Here is an 18307-nt window from a genome sequence, read left to right on the forward strand (position 1 = left end):
GAGCTCTGTTTTCAATTAAAAAACATGGACCAAAAGGGTAAATATTTCAAAAAGTAAAATGCACAAATACCAAAAGTCCTGAATGAGCCGAACGTTTTGATGTATGAATTGTTGAAATGACACAAATATTGTTGAACAAGTGGAACGCACAGAAGAAAACCAGATCTCTGACGGTGAATAATTTAGAAACTTGAAACCTGCACACTGATGAGTTGTTTGTTTTTTGGACAACTTTGCGGTTGTTTTTTGAGTTTCCTCTCATCCCGAACTGAGCTGATGGATCGAACAGGAAACGGTTACACTGAAGTTACAGAATACATAATAGTATGAAATAAACAAAATATTACAAAAAAGTTAACCTTAAATAACATTTTAACAATATTTATATGTAAACAGGTTTAGTGGTTGTCTCGTTCTTCACTGGTCCAGGTCATCAGTCTGCAGGTAACTGGAACAATCGGAGATCTTCTTCACCTGGTCCACACACAGGCTCTTGGAGCACATGGGACACGTCGGCTCCTTTTCCAGCAGCCTGCAACAAAGTTAGCCACGGTTCAGTCCGCCGTGATGAAGATGACGAAAAGAAACTTGATATTTGTTCACGTGAACATTTTCAGAAATGCACAAAGTCACTAAAAACTACTGTACTAAAAGATCTTGTGTCCTCAGACAGTGGACAGGTGTCTTCACTCAGTCTTTGGGCCTGCCTGAAGAAAATGGGTTTGTATGGCCTATACTTGAGCGATAGTGTCATAATTAGGACGAGCCAGTTGTTCAGCGCACTTTTACTCTGAAGGGAACTGATCTAACTTTAGTTACTCGTAGTTCGAAGCAGCTTCTGTAAAACTGATGTCATCAAGGACATTTAAACGTTGCAGACACTCAAATGTTGAACGTTGGTCACATGATTCAGATCTGATCGTGTGAGCAGAGGAGTTTACGTCAGCATGGCACTTACAGAATGAACTGTGAATAGAGAGCAGGAAATTCACAGTGTGGGCAGACGGACCAGTCTTCTTTCAGCATGTGACGACCCTGATGAAACCATAAAAAGAGCATTATCGCAGGCCGTGTTGCCTTTGGGAACTCCGGCGTGCGAGCGGCGACATGTTTACCGTGGCGATGCAGTAGGGGATGTTGTTCTTGCAGGAGATGCACAGCAGCTCGTTCTGCGGGAGCTGGAAGCCACAGAAGGGACAAGGAGTGGTTTCCTCCTCCAACTCGGACGTGTCGGGATGACTTGGGGGGGCGGGGTGGAAAATATGAGAAATAAACTGGTTGATGAGGAAACTAAATGCAGTGTGAGGTGGATGGTGTGATTCCTGAGCGCTCACCGAACTATCGCCTCGATCTTCTTCCTGTACTTCGTGTCGATCTTATTTCTGTATTCTGGCCTCATCAACATGGCAGCAAAGCTGAAGGCTGAGTTCTTCAGTCCGGCACGATGACATTCGATTACTGCCGACGTCAGAATGTTAACCACATCTACACACACACAAATAATTTAGTAATCAGGGACCATATATGGTTAATCCAACCAGATTTAATCAGGTCCTCTGTATGGATTCTTGTGTGTTGAAACATTTTGTCTTGTATCCAAAAGACTTCTTGCACCCTGGATAAAAGACGAAACGTTTCAACAAACAAGAATCCGTCCAGAGGATCTGATTAAACCTTGTTGGATTTTCCTACCTGGTTTATTGAGCATGCATCAGGACATATACGGTTAAGACGTGAGTAAAGGCGACTCACGAGCGTTAAACCTGCTGATGTTGTTGCTGATTCGAATGAGCATCCGCGCCCCCTTCAGGTGGTCTCCTCTCTTCATGTGAATCTACCCGTACATAAAAACACGCTTTTAAAAAACAATTATGAGAAAGATAAATCAGCAGCAAGGCTCAAACGCTGTGATAGCAGTCCATTAACCTGAACTGTTAAACCCGTGTGATCAAAGAGCAGTTTTATTACTCAAAGAAATGGCCTCATAAAAACAACAAATGGGTCGTGAAAGCTGAGGATGAAGCTTTTCAAGGTGGAAATATTTTTAATCACAGCTGCTGAACCTCAGAGTGTTTCTTGTATTTACACCAGTGGCACATCCAGATTTTTTTTAAAGGGGCATGGGGAGGGGGGGGGGGCACACCAAAACCCAGAGCAGAATTTCAAAAGCTCTGTTGTCACATATTGGTTATTTAGCAATACATCAGTTAGGAATCACCTCCTGGTATGTATATGTCTGCTTTAGTTTTATTTTTTTTTACTTACTGTTTATATTAATTATAGAGAAAATCATGTCACTTGTCAAATTATTAAATGCTTGTCCTCTCCTAAATTTGCATTTTTATATTCAAAAAATGGATAAAATCTCTTTCAGGCCCTGCTTCCTGGTGTTGAGGACACTGGGTGTCCTTATTCAGGGGAAGGTTAGTTTTATTTTTTATTTTAAATAAAATATATTTGTATTTTAAACAACCTCTGCTTGAAACTTGGACACATGAAGTTTGTTGATGAGAACAGAAAGTGTATTTAAATGTTCCTAATGTGCTGCACCTTGACTGAATACTAGTGGGGTCAAGGTCATTTAGTGTCATTCTCGGTACATGTGGTGAAACAAAATTGTGTACAGGGTCCCACTTACATCCAACAAAAGTATAAATTGTAAAATAAAAACAGTAATAAGATCTAAGATATTAACTAAGCAATATGTTAAACTAAGGATACGCTAAGCACTAGTAGTGCAAAAACAACACGCCAATACGGGGAGGATATATTTGAGCTGGGATGTATAATTACGACCTTGAGAAAATCTCGAAACTTGAAACTAGAAACTTGTGCTTCTAGTTCTTGTTTATTTTTTTAATAATTTAAACTAAATGTAACCCTGGGGGGGGGGGGGGGGGGAAGCATTTAAATAAATCTTTAATTGAACTTTAACGCTCATGACGAGTGTATTTAAATGTAAATATGTTCAGGAGAGCGTTTAGTAAACTCAGACCCACACCTTAGTAACAGTGAGTCACAGATGGTTTCTAATCCAGTAAATCTACAACACGAGCAGCAGGACGACCACACATCTGTCACCTTGACCAGAAGATACGAGTGCAGGACCATCAGGTTGTTGGCCAGCTCTGCAGGGACCTTAATGTTCTGAGCCTGCAGCTCTGTGTACATGCCGAGCAGCACATCGTGAGCGTTACGGTAGTTCCCTGTGGGTGGGACACACAAAACGTCATTTCACTAATAGGCCACATGATGCTCTATTCCTGTGCTGGTTGGCCGGAGCGTTTGGACCTGCCAGCTGCTCCTCTCTGGCGATGATGATGGCGGTGCGAGCAGCCTCCCTGTACTGCTGCAGGGCCATGTAGAGGCGGAACAGGTACTTGGCCTCCTGGGAGGAAGTGACACGTTGAAAATTATTATCAGCTCTTGTAACTTTCAGGAGTCTAAATGCATAAATCAAAGATAATAGTAAATAAAATGTTTAATAAAATGTTTAATAATTATCACCTGCTGCCATGAGACACACCAATGACTAACGCAGCCCTTTGTACACACACCGGGCTAAAGTCTGATGGAGTAGCAGCTGGAAGTCATCCCTAACACACACTCTGAGCTCTGACAGTTTAACAACATCCTTTAAAAGTTGACACGGAAGTCGGCAACAAATACACAATCGAACACATTTTATCTGATTGTTTCCATGTTTGCATCAAAGCCTTTGAACTTTGGTTTCATTTGGCACGTTTCCTCACATCGAGGCAGAACCACAGCTGTTTCAAACTCATGAAAAAAAACAAGTTATAGACACAAGCAAAGACAATTATACTATCACCATCTCGACTAACAAAGAAATAAAAACAAATTGATTATGTACCTTTGGTATACCGTCACTTTCCCCCAGCAGGTATTCAATCAGCTGATTGGTCAGAGACTCGTCCTTGGCCTGTCCCACCTGAGTGCAACAAACACTGAACTGAATGCTCACTTTGTTTTGTCCAGATAAAATCAGTGTCCTCTCACCGTCTCTATAGCCATCTCTATTGCCTGGTTGTCTTCAGATTTAGGACACTTGAGGAAATGTTTTAGCGCCTGAGAGGACAGAAGGAAGGAAGCTGTATGAACGACGGGGGTTATAAAAAACGACAGATGAGTAAATCAGTCTCTTACTCTGCTGTACTGCCCACACTTCTGGAAAAACCTGCCAGCCTGCAGATGTTTCTTCTCTCCCTCGAAGTACAGAGCGATGCTCTGGTAGTCCTCCTGTGTCGCCTCAGAGCCTGAGGAGTCCAACCCCCACACCGTGAAATTATACAAAAATAAGCACCTCACAGGCCGTTTGATTAGTGTCATCAACAAGAAACATCTTGGGTCACAAATACAAAGTGCACAAGGTCATTTAGTTTTATTTTTGGACGTCCAGACGCAGACTGACCGATGATGTCTGCGTAGACCTCCATCTGTCCGTGCTGCTGAGCCAGCTGGAAGGCTTCATCGTTGCACTGAGACAGAACCAGGAAGTGGATAGCTGAACCGTAGTCGTTCAGCCGCAGGAAGAACCTGGAGGACAAACAAACAATAAGAAAAGGAAACGAGTGTAGAATTAAATAAAATGGCCAGAAGTTGAGTAGCAAGCAGATGAAGCCAATTCTAGCCTTAAGTACTAGTACTTGTACTTATAAAAATGCCCCGACACTTAGGACCTATACCACTTTTAAACTTGGTGATGTCATTTTCTCTCTCACGTTGCAATAAACCCAGGACAAAAAGTAAAAGCATATAGTCTTGATATATTTTAAGATACACTCAGGTGATGTTAAGACATCACACTGCTGAGTTCTTCATAAAAGAAACATGTTTCTAAAGTCTAAAAAAGTTAAATCTGGTCCTCTGGACATTCAAAAAAACAAAACAAAGCAAATCAACAAAAAAATGTAGAAACGTTTCGTCTCGTTTCGCCAGTATTTGCAGTTTGACTCCCATCACCCCTTGGAGCACAAGTTAGGAGTCATCAGGACTCTGTATCACAGAGCAGACAGCGTCCCCACTAACTCAGGAGCCAGGCAGAAGGAGAAATCCCACACAAGACAGGCTCTAGAGCAATGTGGATATCCTAACTGGGCCTTCCTGAAAGCAGAGAAGAAACCCAAACAGGACTCCAGTCAGCCATCAGGTGAAAAGGAGGAACCCAGACCCAGACCAGTGGTCATTCCATATGTTGAGGGAGTATCAGAGAAACTGAGACGTTTATTTTCTAAACACAACGTCCCAGTGGCTTTTAAACCCCATAATACATTACGGCAAAGACTGGTTCATCCCAAAGATCCAGTCCCCCGGCACAAACAGAGTAATGTTGTGTATGCTGTTCAGTGTCAGGAGGGCTGTGATCAGTCTTACATCAGGGAAACTAAACAGCCACTGGCCAAAAGGATGGCCCAGCACAGAAGATCAACATCATGAGGCCAGGACTCTGCGGTCTACACTCATCTCCAGGCCAGCGGTCACTCTTTCAGGGATGAAGATGTTCACATCCTGGACAGAGAGGAACGATGGTTTGAGAGAGGAGTAAAGGAGGCCATCTTTGTGAAAAGAAATTGTCCATCGTTAAACAGGGGTGGAGGCCTCCGGGTTCAACTGTCCCCCTCTTACAATGCTGTGATTGCTAGTATCACTCAGCCCCCTGTGAACAGTAAACAGCCATCAGTGTGCTAATGATCCATTGTTAGGCTGATGGTCCTTCTTGACCATGTGATCAGCTGGTTTTGGTTGTCAGCAGCAAAACTGGTTGATCCACTCTGAGAAGGTGCTATTTAAGAGACTGAGCTGAATACAGCACCTCAGACTGAGGAAGTCTCTCGGATGAGAGACGAAACGTTTCTAGATTTTTTTGTTGATTTGCTTTGTTTTGTTTTTTTGAATGTCCAGAGGACCAGATTTAACTTTTTTAGATTTTTCTACCTGGATTATTGAGCATGCATCAGGATATGTTTCTAAAGTCATTGTGTAATATTTAAGTACCAACTCTGTATCAGTACTCAGTATCGGCAAGTACCCAAACTGAAGTATTTGTATTTGTACTCTGTATGAAATAAACTAGTACCGGAACACCCCAGTTGATCTGATCTAAAGTTTAATGTGTATTTTATTTGTTCTTAGATGCTCCTCTTTAACATTTTAACTTTTTGATCCAGCACCAAAAACAACTGCAACGAGTTCAAGCGTCCAGTAAATATCCATTTGTTTCTCACTTAAACAAGCTACAAATATTAAATGGAAGAAGCATTTTAAACATTTTTTTTAAACTCTGATAGTCAAACCTCAGCAGAGAGCTGTGAGCATCGTCCTACCTGGCCACCATCTTTGCTCCATCGACGCTCTGCGTCTCCCTGACGATTCGAACGGCGTCCTCTGGATTGTTCAGGTGATCCAGGAGCACACGGATCATGTTATCCCAGTCTTTAGCGCCCTCATAGGCCTGAGCTGCCTCCTTAAACCTGACACAAAGTACTCAGTACTCAGACCGTTTTAACATATGGTAAACTCGTCTATTTATAAAATAAATCTCAGAAAAGAGCTCCTACTTGCCGTCCGCCTCCTTGGCCTTTGCAAACTGCAGGCGGATCTTTGAAGAGGAGACATTTGGGAGCAGCTCTCCCACTTTTGTCCTGAAAATGGAAGAATCAAACAGTGGGGTTACATAGAAAAGGACAGAACTGGTCCCAGTTGTAATAATAGGAGCTGCTGGTCTCACCAGTTCTTGCAGCGGATGTAAACCGACGCAGCTTTGTCGTAATACTGGCCTTTTTCATAGAGCTGAGCAGCTTCAGGGAATTGCTGCAAAAACAGATTTCATGAGACGTAGCATCATTTTGCTACAGTTCTTTGGAACCAGGAGAGCGTCCTGATGCACGCTCAATAATCCAGGTAGAAACATCTAAAAAAGTCAAATCTGGTCCTCTGGACATTCAAAAAAAAAAAAAAAAAATTGTAGAAACATTTCGTCTTTCGGATAAAGACGAAATGTTTCTACAATTTTTTTGTTTTGTTTTTTTGAATGTCCAGAGGACCAGATTTGACTTTTTTTAGAACCAGGAGAGTGGTTCTGGTGATTGGACAGAGCCTCCTCGTCAGTCTGCCATACAGGGACTCTACCTTCATGCTCTCCAGAATGGCTCCACATTCCTTCTTGAGGACTTTGCTCGGGTGCTGAACAGCCTGAGCGGCTCCTCTCCGAATGTTCCCCATCCTGATGGACATCCTGGCTACACCCGCCTGGCACGCCTCGTCGTGTTCCTGGAACTGCACAGAACATGAGGACGGTGAGAGGGAGGCTCTAAACCTGAGATTTTCTCCTTACTTTAAGAAATTTTGTTTTAAAAATAGCAACAGCAAAAAAAAAAAAAGAGAATACAAAAGTCTGTAAACCTGATATTTACCAACTTATCTTTTAATAAAAGCAACTATAACAAACAGTCAAGACTAACTTTGGACAGGAGACAGATTTTAAGTGACCTTTTCAACTATTAGACATAAAAGTAATATTTTATGTTAAGCTGCTCTGAAAGTTAATGGTTTCAATTAGTTTGTCACTAAATAAACCGAGTTAAACTAAATTAATATAAAATAAAAATTATAACAGTTTATTAATAGTCTTAAGAAATTTGCATCTTACAGACATTTCTAAATAAAAACCTACAACAGCTTTACTACTTTTCTAAGTCTTACCCCTCAGAGGTGAGGTGGTATACTGACATTGAACTTTGAAGTTAATTTAGATTATCTTTAATCTTGAGCTTAAGGTAAAAGTGCATGGAGGAACAGACCCAACATCTTGCTGTTATAGTTACAACATGAAAAATGAAATTAATTTTAGCTGTGTGGATGTGTTATTTAGACTGTAAACACTGTGAATCAATCAAGAAAAAGTGCTGTTTCTCTCATTTATCGCTCTGCTTATTCCAGCTGGATTAACAAACCTGCGTTGGAGGGAAGGGAGTCAAGTTTGCAGTTGTAACACAAAATATGTTTTGAAGCCTGGGAAAAGTTTTAAAGTGACAAAGTTTAAAGCACACTGAATATAAAGCAGGAGTGGACCTCAGAGAGATTTCAGCCCTCAGCATCATTAGTAAAGAAAATACTGTTCTGAGCCGGCACTCACTTCTGGATTGAGCGTCACGCCTTTCTCATAATTTGTCAGTGCATTGACATAATCCCCACTGCGAAAGGAACAAAAGAGAGTGATCAGACTGGTTAGGTCCTGTAAATGGTGCAAACCGTGTGTGTGATGTGTGTGTGCTTACATAAACTCCAGATGGACTGCATACTCTTTGGATATGAAGGGAATCTGGTCCTCTGCGAGCCTTTTGGCCAACATCAGAGCACTGTCCCACTGCAGGAGGTCTCTTCTCATCTAATCCACACAGACAACCTTTTCACGTGTGACATTAGATAAAACACTGTTTTTACTCTTACACAGAAATACCAACACACCTCCAGAGCAGCATTCGGGCAGCTTGAAGACAGATAAAGGTCCTGGGCCAGGTTGTATTCCTCCAGAAACATGGCCAAATGTCCTGCCAGTAAATTATTATCCTCTATGCCCTAAAAAGAGTTGAACATAACAGAAAGGTCAGGGGAGCGTTGGGTCCAATGTATTAGAAAAGAAGGCTCAGTCTTGTATAAGCAAAGTGTTAAAAAATAACAAATAAAAGTTGTGTTGTTGCTAAAACCTGAATGCTCTGCAGCGACAGGACCACAGCCACGTTGCCACTCATGCGGTGGACCTGAACAGCCAGTTCCACCTCCATGTGGACCAGACAGGCTTTACCTAATTCAGCCCAGTCTGCATCTCCGCCCGCAGACTTGCATAGGTCCCACGCCTCTTGGAACCTGGACACAAAGATGATGTTATCGTGTTAGGTTGCTGTAGCTCTGAAAATTATTTCATTATGTTCCCTGATGCAGCTGTCAGCAAACCCTACGTAAAACCAGGCACAGATTTTTTTTTTCTCCTGAATTTTATTCTGAATTCTGAGGAAAAAAAAGTCAGAATTCAGGAATTTTTATTTTATTTTTTTGCACCATGGCTTTCCAGGGGCAGATGCAGACAGATGTTTTTCATTTATCTGCTTTGGTTCTGGTGCAGGACTGGCACAGGAAAGCTTTTCTGCATATTACAATAGAACAACATAATTATCCACATCTTATTCGTCTTTATTTATTGTATTCTTTTAATATTATAAACCTGAAAATCATCTTGTCATCAAAACTGATCAAATCTTTCCACACCAGCATGAGTCACATTAACAGGATGTCCGACCGTTTGAGCATGAGAGCCTGGCTGAGCTGCCTGCTGAGTTCTGCCGGTGACCCGGTCCACGTGCCCGCCGAGCGTCTGAGGAACGAGTGCGTGCTCAGCGGCACTTCGCTCATCTTGCCGCTTGTCGTCTGACAGGTCAGCTCGCCGTTGTACAAGAGCAAAGGCCTCTGGGAAAATGGGAGTGCGGTGCTCCCCACCAACACCACCCGGGGGCCTGAGCAGAGCGACAACACAATTTAAGACCACGAAGAAGAACATGCTGACAGCGTCCTCTCCAGCAGGACTGAACATGGCGCTGACATCACCACTGAGGATCTTTTACCACGTTTCATCTTCCTACCATAGATCGTAGTTTTATGCAGGGCGTAAGTGTAGACTTTGTCATCGTCAAAAGCCACAAACACTCCTCGGTCTGCGTGCCAGTTGTCCCACAGCACTCCTGTGATGGTGGGAGAGAAGTTGGGGAGCTCAAAGCAGGCGACCGTTGTCTGTAAACAGAGTTTTTAGACCCGTTTGAATCCAAACATACGGTTTCTACATTCTTCTTGTTTTAATTTGAACATATTTGAGTGAGTAGAAGTGAAATATGTTTATGTGCTGACGTTGGCAGGGGAAAACAGGAAGCCGCCGTTTTTGTCATCGATGAAGACGACCCAGGTGCCGTTTGGGTCAGGGAACACCTTTCTGACCCCGACCGGGTGGTTGTAGCTGTTCACCGTCTCCCAGTCCTCCAACAAGACGCTCACTACACTGCCCACCTGAGAGAGACAGAAGAACAAACTAGCATGAGGAGAAAAGCAGACCGAATCAGAAGAAATAAAGAGTCGGAGCGAGGAAATTTAATTAAACGATGGTGAATAAACTATTGTGTGGTTTTAAAGAGATACTCCTGATTTTTTACAGTTGAGTTCAGTGGAAAGGTTGTGAACAGTTATTATCTTACCTGTTGTAGGAAAACTCTTTGACCTCAGTTTGGACAGAGTTAAGTGTGGAGTTACAAACTAAAAGAGGTCCGAGCAGAGCAAACCCAGTGGATCAATGCAGACTTAAAAAATAAAAAACATTTCATAGCAGCTCATTCAAACCATTATAAACATTTACGCTGCAGTCAAGTTTGCATTATTCCAGCAGAAATTTTACGACACTCTTGTTTGAAGTGGCCCAGGCTGCACCAGAAGTGCTACAGCTAGGCTGCTGCCGCTTACTGTGCTGGAAAATAACCAGAGTTATATTTAAGTGTAAAGGTTTAGACAACAGCATCTGCATAAACTGCTTCAAAATGTTTGAGATGAAACTGTTGTGAGACGACAGCATTCTACTTTAATCATGACCTCGCTCAGACTAGCGGTTAGCTCATCAGTCGGGTCAGATTTAAACTTTATTTCGCCAAAATGAGCTTGTTCTATCTACAACAGGCCAAACATGACGTGTTCATAAATCCTCCACAGAACACAACTTCAAAAGATCTGAACTACTACTGTAGTGACTTAAAGTAAGGGTTATGTTGTTCTGTGATTAAGAAACTGAACGACAACAAGCAGAGAGAAGAGCGATGAAGACGAGGTTACCCTTACATCAGTGCCGTAGTACAGGAAGTCAGAGGTTAGAGCGTGACAAACGATCCGCTCCTTCCTGTCGTCGTCAGGGAAAAGCTTCATCTCCTTCCTGTCCTCCGTACCTTTCCCGTCAATCTAAACACCACACCGAGCTGGTTAACAAATCGCCGTTTAGCTAATTAAAGGAGGAAAAGGACTCACCATGTGCAGCTGCACCTTCCCTTCAAACAGAGCTGCTGCGTAGTCTGCGTTCAGACACATGCTGGCTATGGTCCCCAAATATTCAACGTCCTTTATCTTTTTCACACCTGAGGGAAACAAAAAGGTTTTTTCTAAGAGTCATAAAGATCATTTACACACGTTTTTGTTTTAATCTACCGTAGAACCAGGCTCTGTTGTTCATCCCTACTGCCACGTGGTACGGTCCCACTGCCACGAACGTGGGCTCTACCTCCACCTGAACAGCCACTGGACTCTCCTGAAAAACCAGAGAAAAGGTTTGTTATTAAATGGCGTTAACACCAAAATAAAATGTCTGAGTCTAACAAACTGTGTGTGCTTGTGGCCATCCCCTCAGAACTAAAGTTTAAACTTTAGAAAAGTAAGGTCTGATACGAAAGAGTAACTGACTCTAACGTCATGGTCATTAACAAAAATGGGTTCTCCTCATCTTTGTTCTGGGTTTTGAAGCACAGAGACAAAATTACTGTTCATCCTGTGTTACAAACATTTTTTAACCACATTTGTTTTACTGTACCTCAATTAGAAAGTGTTTAGTTTGTGAACAGGAGCTATTTTTAGCGGCCAAGATCTTACTCATTTCTTTAAATTTGAATGAGGTTAGAAGAACGGTGCAGCTTCGTCAGAGGGCTGCACTTGTTGTCTTTTCTCTGAGTGCACTAACACCACACACTTGGCATCAAATTTTTTTTTACAAAGTGAAAAAAAAATCTATATATAAAACATAAAAAAAAAACTTTTTGAAACGTTTCGTCTTTAATCCAAAAGACTTCGTCAGTCTGAGGAGCTGCAACAAACTCAGTCTTATAAATAGTACCTTCTCATTTTTATTTTTTGAACCCGCCCAGAAGACCTGACTTAGCTTTTTTAAGATTTTTATACCTGGATTATTGAGCATGCATCAGGATAGGTATAAAACACTTTAACAATAAAGTCAGAGAAGGCAAAAGAGGCTCTCCTGCTTAGTAACATATGGACTGAGCTTCCTTTAAAGCACATGCATCAAACTCAAGGCCCACGGGTCAAATATGGCCCCCAAGATGATATTTTAAATTTAAAATATCCTGATTGCTTTCCATTTTACTTAAAAAAACTGAGCATACTTTGTTTAGTGCAGGTTCCCACTGTCCCTCCTCTGGACATGTCCAAACCATCTCAGTCTCAATCTATAACTTTATCTCCCAGTTGTTCAACCTGTGCTGTACCTCTGATGATCTCATTCCTAATCTTCTCCATCCTTGTCACTCCTAAGGAGAACCTCAACATCTTCATTTCTGACACTTCCAGTTCTTTCTCATGTCTTTTTGTCCATGTCTCCGTCTTCAGACCATACAACATACAGTAGCTGGTCTCACCACTGTCTTGTAAACTTTTCCTTTGACCTTTGCTGACACCTTTTTGTCACAAATCACTCCTGAAACTTTTCTTCTTCATCTCTTTACCACACACCCCATTTTCCTGGACAGTGGACCCCAAGTACTTGAAGTCCTGCACCTTTGTGACCTCTGCTCCTTGTAGCCTCACTGTTCCACCTGTCTCCCTCTCATTCACACACATGTACTCTGTCTCACTACGTCTGACTTTCATTCCTCTTCTTTCAAGTGCACACCTCCACCTCTCCAAGTTCTCTTCCACCTGTTCTCACCACAGATCACAATGTCATCTGTAAACATCATAGTCCATGGGGATTCCTGTCTGACCTCATCTGTTAGTCGGTCCATCACCAGCGCAAACAAGAAGAGGCTTGATGCAATCCCACATCCACCTTGAAGCTATCTGTCACTCCTACAACACATCTCACCACTGTCCTGCTGTCCTCATACATGTCCTGCTGTCCTCATACATGTCCTGCTGTCCTCATACATGTCCTGTACCAGTCTAACATACTTCTCTGCCACTCCAGATTCCCTCATGCAATACCACACCTCCTCCCTCAGCACTCTGTCATATGTTTTTCTAAATCCACAATGGAGTTCTTTCTGACCCTTTATGTACTTCTACACCTGATCATCATCACATTGATCGAAAACACCTGACTCTAATTTCACCTTCAAATTAACTGCTAATCCTAGAGGTTCACATACTTTTGCCACTCACAAATATGTAATACTGGATCATTTTCCTCAATAAATAAATGACCAAGTATAATATTTTTTCTCATTTCTTTAACTGGGTTCTCTTTATCTACTTTTAGGACTTGTGTGAAAATCTGATGATGCTTTAAGTCATATTTATGCAGAAATATTCCATCCAGCTATCATCTTTACCCGCTTCTTCCTTTTTGGGTCACAGGGGTCACTGGTGCCAATATCCAGCAGTCACTGTGCGAGAGGCGGGGGAAACCCTGGACAGGTCGCAAGTTGTAGAAATATTAATAATTCTAAAGGCTTCCCAAACTTTCAAGCACTTCTGTATTAACATCTACCTTCCTTCTCTGCATCATGTCAGCCAGCTCTCTGCCTTTGCCTGACATTGTCCCCACATTTAGAGTTGCCACCCTCAGTCTTACATTCTTGACTTTCTTCTTCTCCCTCTGTCTCCTGACCTGTTTTGCTCCCAGTTGTTCAACCTGTAACAGTAGCACAATTTCCGCCAGCACCGTTTGTCAACAGCCCCAGTAGCAGTCGTTATTAAGCCAGGCCTCTGATATGTGTTAATGTTTGTACAGAAATTAGCCTGTGTGTCTTGGACCAAGGTTTAAATTTTGGTCCCTTTTGGTAACTGAATTTGACACTCCTGCTTTAAAGTATTCGCTGACACCCGTTATTTTAAACCTTTACTTGAGAACTACTATTTGTAAATACAAGACCAGAATAAGTTAGATTTAATGTTTCATAATAACATTTTTCAAGCTGTACATGAGTAAAATTACAATAAATAAGTAATTCAACAATCTAACTGATTCAAGGGTTTTATTCCCTCCAAAATATTTTGATGGATTTTACATTTTGAATTTTATTTTATTTTAAGGATTTACAGAAAATGTGTCTGTCTTGTTATCTGATACAATTTGTGTTTTGAGGGTTGGGAAAAATGTAAAAAGGGTAGAGCTCTATTTTTGCAGCAACCAGGTGTTTATTTTAATACAAATACCTCAGTCCAATAACCCAGAGCATTATGGTTTGAAATGACCAACGACAGAAACAAGGCCCTGGAACTGTTTTAGGGAAAATGCGTTTTTTGTAAATGCTAGAAAAAAAAATTAAATATCAGACAATGCTATCATGTGCCAAACTTTAAATCAAGTCAGAGCTTTAAAAAATAAAAAGATCTGACTCAATCTGAATCATCTGTTGTTATGTGTGTGGATGAATTTGTTCTCACCCCCTCCACCTGGTTGGAGACTGTGACCTCCAGCAGGGAGGTGAGGTAGGCCAGCCGGGTACCAAAGCTGTCCCCCAGCATGGGTAGCTTGGTCAAGAAGACGTGAATCGTCCCTTTTTGAGTGGAAACCGCCAACAGCTGTCCGTCATCTGTCCAGTTCATCTGATCCAGACCTGCAGGAGAAGAAGTGAAGAACATGGTGACACATTCAAGACAATCTTACAGAATAATTCTGATTAAAACAAAAATGGTGCCACCTTTAGTCTCATCATCCAGCTGAACGATGTTGCTGATATCGTTGAGATCAGACAACTCATGGACCTTTATGCTGCAGCAGCCAAAACAAAAGTACGCTTTAAGAGAAGGAAAACAAAAAGCAGTTCTTGTGAACGTCTGCATACCTGTTGTCTCCACATGAAGCAGCTTTGTTCAGTGCAGGTGAGATGGCCACACTGTTGAGACTATCTTTATGGTTGCGACCCTGATGGAGCTCAAATCCAATTTCCCTGATGTGAGTGGAAATAACCACAAAGTATCCGTGGGAGAAGCCGATCAGGATGTAACCATCGCCGTACCTGGACAGGCAGAAGGAAAGGAGCAGGTTTGAGCACAAACATCTCAGCTTTAATCCAGTATTGAGTGTTACAGTGAGCAGTACCAGCGATAGGACACGATGTTGCCATAGCGACGCTCAAAGGCCAACTCTATTGGGTTTTGAGGGTCACTGATATTGAAAAGCATCAGAATCTTCTTGTCCATGGAGACACTCACCTGAAGAATCAGTGATCACACTATCACGAACATTTATTCAAAATTAGCAATATTTCTAACTTAACCTATCAAAGGTCTTAAAGTTATGGTTGACTGGTGTCTACTTAAGAATTACGACTGTTGTGCCATATAAAAGTAAAACAATTAGAGGAAAATCTAACAAGGCCAAGTCAGGTCCTCTGGATTGATTCTTCTTTGTTGAAATGTTTCGTCTTTTGGATGAACAAAGAAGAACCCGTCCAGAGGACCTGACTCAACCTTGTTAGATTTATCTGCCTGGAATACTGAGCATGCATCAGTACATTTTGAATTAGAGAGGAACTTTTGTGTATATTTATTACATTTATGTATGTCTAAATGACCTAAAAATAAATCAATGAACACTAATAAATAAATTGCAATTTTTAAATTAAGTAACAAGGCTCAAGGTGAAAATGTTGAGATTAATCAAACCACCAGTGTCAGCGTGTATTATATAGGCATGAATGTCTTTTTTAAATGATTGTGTGAAACTTCATTGAAAAGGTAATTTTGGTTTAAAATATTAGGATTTTCTTTATTTGAACAATCATTTGTCTCAATCCTCCACAGACTGTTCTATATTAAAAATGTTATTCACAATAGAATGTGCCCACATATAAATTGTAAAAACGGATAGAAGTTGCAGATAAACTTACAGTTCCCTCCCCTTGAGAGGACCTTTCATCCGTCTTCATCACAGAAAAGTAAATTTCAGCAGGTTCACCTCTAAGAGTTGTCTGAAAAAACCCAGAAAGATGAACAGGATCTTCTTATTGCTTCTAAAGACGTTGTGCAACAATAATGTGCCTTCTGACATGTCATCTCTATGACAGTCTTACACACACACAGGGAGAGTTTTACTGTAGCTACCTGTCTGATTGTGTCTCCCTCATGGTTGCTAATGCTAAGAGTGTTGTCATCACTTCCCAGAGCCAGTAGATTCTGAGAGCTCCAGCACCCACAGGTGATTTTCTTGGTGTGTTTACCTAAAACAGACATAGGAGGAAACAAATAAGTGTAACCAAACAATAAAATAACCTAGAATAAACACTAACGAATCATGCAGAAGTGTTCTTGTGGTGTGTGTATTACCCAGTACAGGAATCTTGCGTGAGGTCTGTTGATTGTAAATCAGCAGGTTTCCTTTAGCTGTCCCGACAGCCAGCAGAGGTCCAGTTTTAGACCACAAGATGAAGGTCATCTGGTCTTTGCTGAAACAAACAGCAGCAATGAAGCTGGAGCATAAAAACTGTTCACAAGTGAATGTCCCTCCCTGCACGCTTGCCGTACCTCATGCCGCTGTCTATATGCGATGTTTTATTGACACTGGCGTCCCACAGGTAGATGGAGCTGGACTTTGCAGCTATCACAGCCAGAATGTCACCGTCCTTATCCCAATCCATCCCCACGCAGCGGCTAAAGAGTGTGAGGAGAGGAAATGAGCATGATGTGGAAACTTTTAACAAAATCAAAGTGAGGTTCTAAAGATCTTCCTACACTTACCCTGGAAGGTTGAGGTCTGTCCACTTCTGTCCATGTCGATCAAATATTTTCACTGTATTGTCCTGCCTGTATGATTTGAAACAAAGTTCAAAGTTATAACTATCTTTGCTATGCTGACCTTAAATTAAGAGTAAACTTTTTCACAATTATTTAAGGCCACTAGGCTTCATCCCAGCGCGTACTCACCCAGCAACAGCAATATAATTTCCTTGGCTTTTCTGCCACTTATACAGAAGGCACGAACCCGCCCAAGCTTTGTCAGCAAGAATAAAAACACTCTGGGGAAATAAAGATGACTTTTTATCATTTTTTTCTGCTGTTTAACTTCTTTAATTAACTGCTGTATACCAAAGTATTTTACGTAAAATGTAGTCTTCTGTGCAACCGTTGAAACTTGGTCAAATCTGGTTCATGCAATAATGAAAAAAACACACAATCCCCCCCTTCGGCTTCTCTCTTCTTCAGGGCGAACTAAGTCGCATGAAGGCTTGGCAATTATTTTTATGCCGGATGCCCTTCCTGACACAACCACCGAGCTACCACAGCCCTCTGTGTGGAGCAGGGAGCTGCTATCTAGGACACCCAGGGGAGCAGATGGTGGGGGTTAAGGGCCTTGCTCAAGGGCCCAGAGTGGGGCAAATGTGGGCACATTTTTGAAGTTGTCTGTACCGGGAGTTGAACCAGCAATCTTCCGATCACAGGCCCACCTTCTCCAACCTCTGCACCACCAATCCCCTTAGAAAACCCCCAACACAAATTAACTAACCTAAATTAAATTAAGTTGTAAAACACCTTCCTAATTATGTGTTAAACAAGAAGATCCATAAAATGATGACTTAAAGTTGATGCAGCTCAAGGAGCTTCAACCATCAAACCCTGGGATGCATTTAGTTTTTCTACTCACGACACTGACTTTGCATTTTGATAACATTTTGTGTTAAACAAATAACAACGTATACTGTGTAATATACTGCTTATCCGAGAACCCATTCATCACGTTTTAGGACCTGAAAAAAGCCCAATAGTATTAATTATTATGAATATTACACCTTCACAGGACTATTTTTTATCATAACTGTAGGCTGGAGCTACAAACCGTAACATTAGCTGTCTCATGAGACATTACAACCACTCTAAAAGGGTATATCACTTGTTTGTATCAGTAAAACATTGGGTCTGATTGGATACAGGAGTTTTATGGTTGACTCTTCAACACAGCAGCTAACATCCACAACCGAACATTAGCTCAAACCAGCGCACAAAAGAGCCCGCTAAACTTTATTTACGTGAGCGAAATCACACTAAAATGACTAAAAAAACCTGTTAAATTGTTTATTATAAGTGCCTTCATGGGTACGAACCTTCATTTTGGTGGCATTTGTTCAGATAAAGGAGTTTTGGGCTTTCAAAACGAGTATATTCCGCATAGCGGTTGTTATATTTTTTTTCTCCCAGAATGCCTTTCGCTGAAGCGTTCGCAGCGGCGATGTCATGGCAACGGGAAGTAGCCAATGAGGTGCGTCTCCTGCGTTGCCCCGGCAACACTTCCTGCTTCGAAATCGTGAAGTGTTTTGTT

The 18307-nt window shown here is 41.6% G+C and overlaps 1 protein-coding gene across 1 annotated transcript; it reads right to left on the reverse strand.

The window, feature by feature from the left end:
* Positions 1-417: 417 nt before the first annotated feature.
* wdr19 (WD repeat domain 19) lies at positions 418-18107 on the reverse strand. Its single transcript, XM_037674959.1, has 36 exons — positions 18093-18107; positions 16918-17009; positions 16732-16797; positions 16519-16644; positions 16321-16439; positions 16099-16214; positions 15885-15965; positions 15095-15207; positions 14838-15011; positions 14694-14764; positions 14437-14609; positions 11233-11350; positions 11074-11180; positions 10891-11007; positions 9919-10074; positions 9657-9804; positions 9317-9530; positions 8727-8886; positions 8488-8598; positions 8298-8407; positions 8156-8213; positions 7150-7290; positions 6749-6831; positions 6579-6662; positions 6345-6491; positions 4433-4557; positions 4168-4277; positions 4021-4089; positions 3875-3952; positions 3292-3388; positions 3082-3206; positions 1753-1834; positions 1335-1485; positions 1116-1239; positions 959-1035; positions 418-532 (listed from the first exon to the last, which is right to left on the reverse strand). The coding sequence occupies exons 1-36, from the start codon at positions 18096-18098 to the stop codon at positions 418-420; spliced, it is 4044 nt and encodes a 1347-aa protein (XP_037530887.1). The 5' UTR covers positions 18099-18107.
* Positions 18108-18307: the final 200 nt, after the last annotated feature.

The sequence above is a fragment of the Nematolebias whitei genome, chromosome 3 (genome assembly GCF_014905685.2).
Source record: "Nematolebias whitei isolate Nwh7 chromosome 3, NemWhi1, whole genome shotgun sequence".
Taxonomy (NCBI): domain Eukaryota; kingdom Metazoa; phylum Chordata; class Actinopteri; order Cyprinodontiformes; family Rivulidae; genus Nematolebias; species Nematolebias whitei.

What these genes read in the sequence shown, in the direction of transcription:
- wdr19 (XM_037674959.1), bottom strand. An exon ending in AATTATATTGCTGTTGCTGG is followed by an intron (nt 16,798 to 16,917) that starts GTGAGTACGCGC and finishes CAAATCATACAG; the next exon opens with GCAGGACAATACAGTGAAAA. An exon ending in CCATTCTGGAGAGCATGAAG is followed by an intron (nt 6,832 to 7,149) that starts GTAGAGTCCCTG and finishes CTGTTTTTGCAG; the next exon opens with CAATTCCCTGAAGCTGCTCA.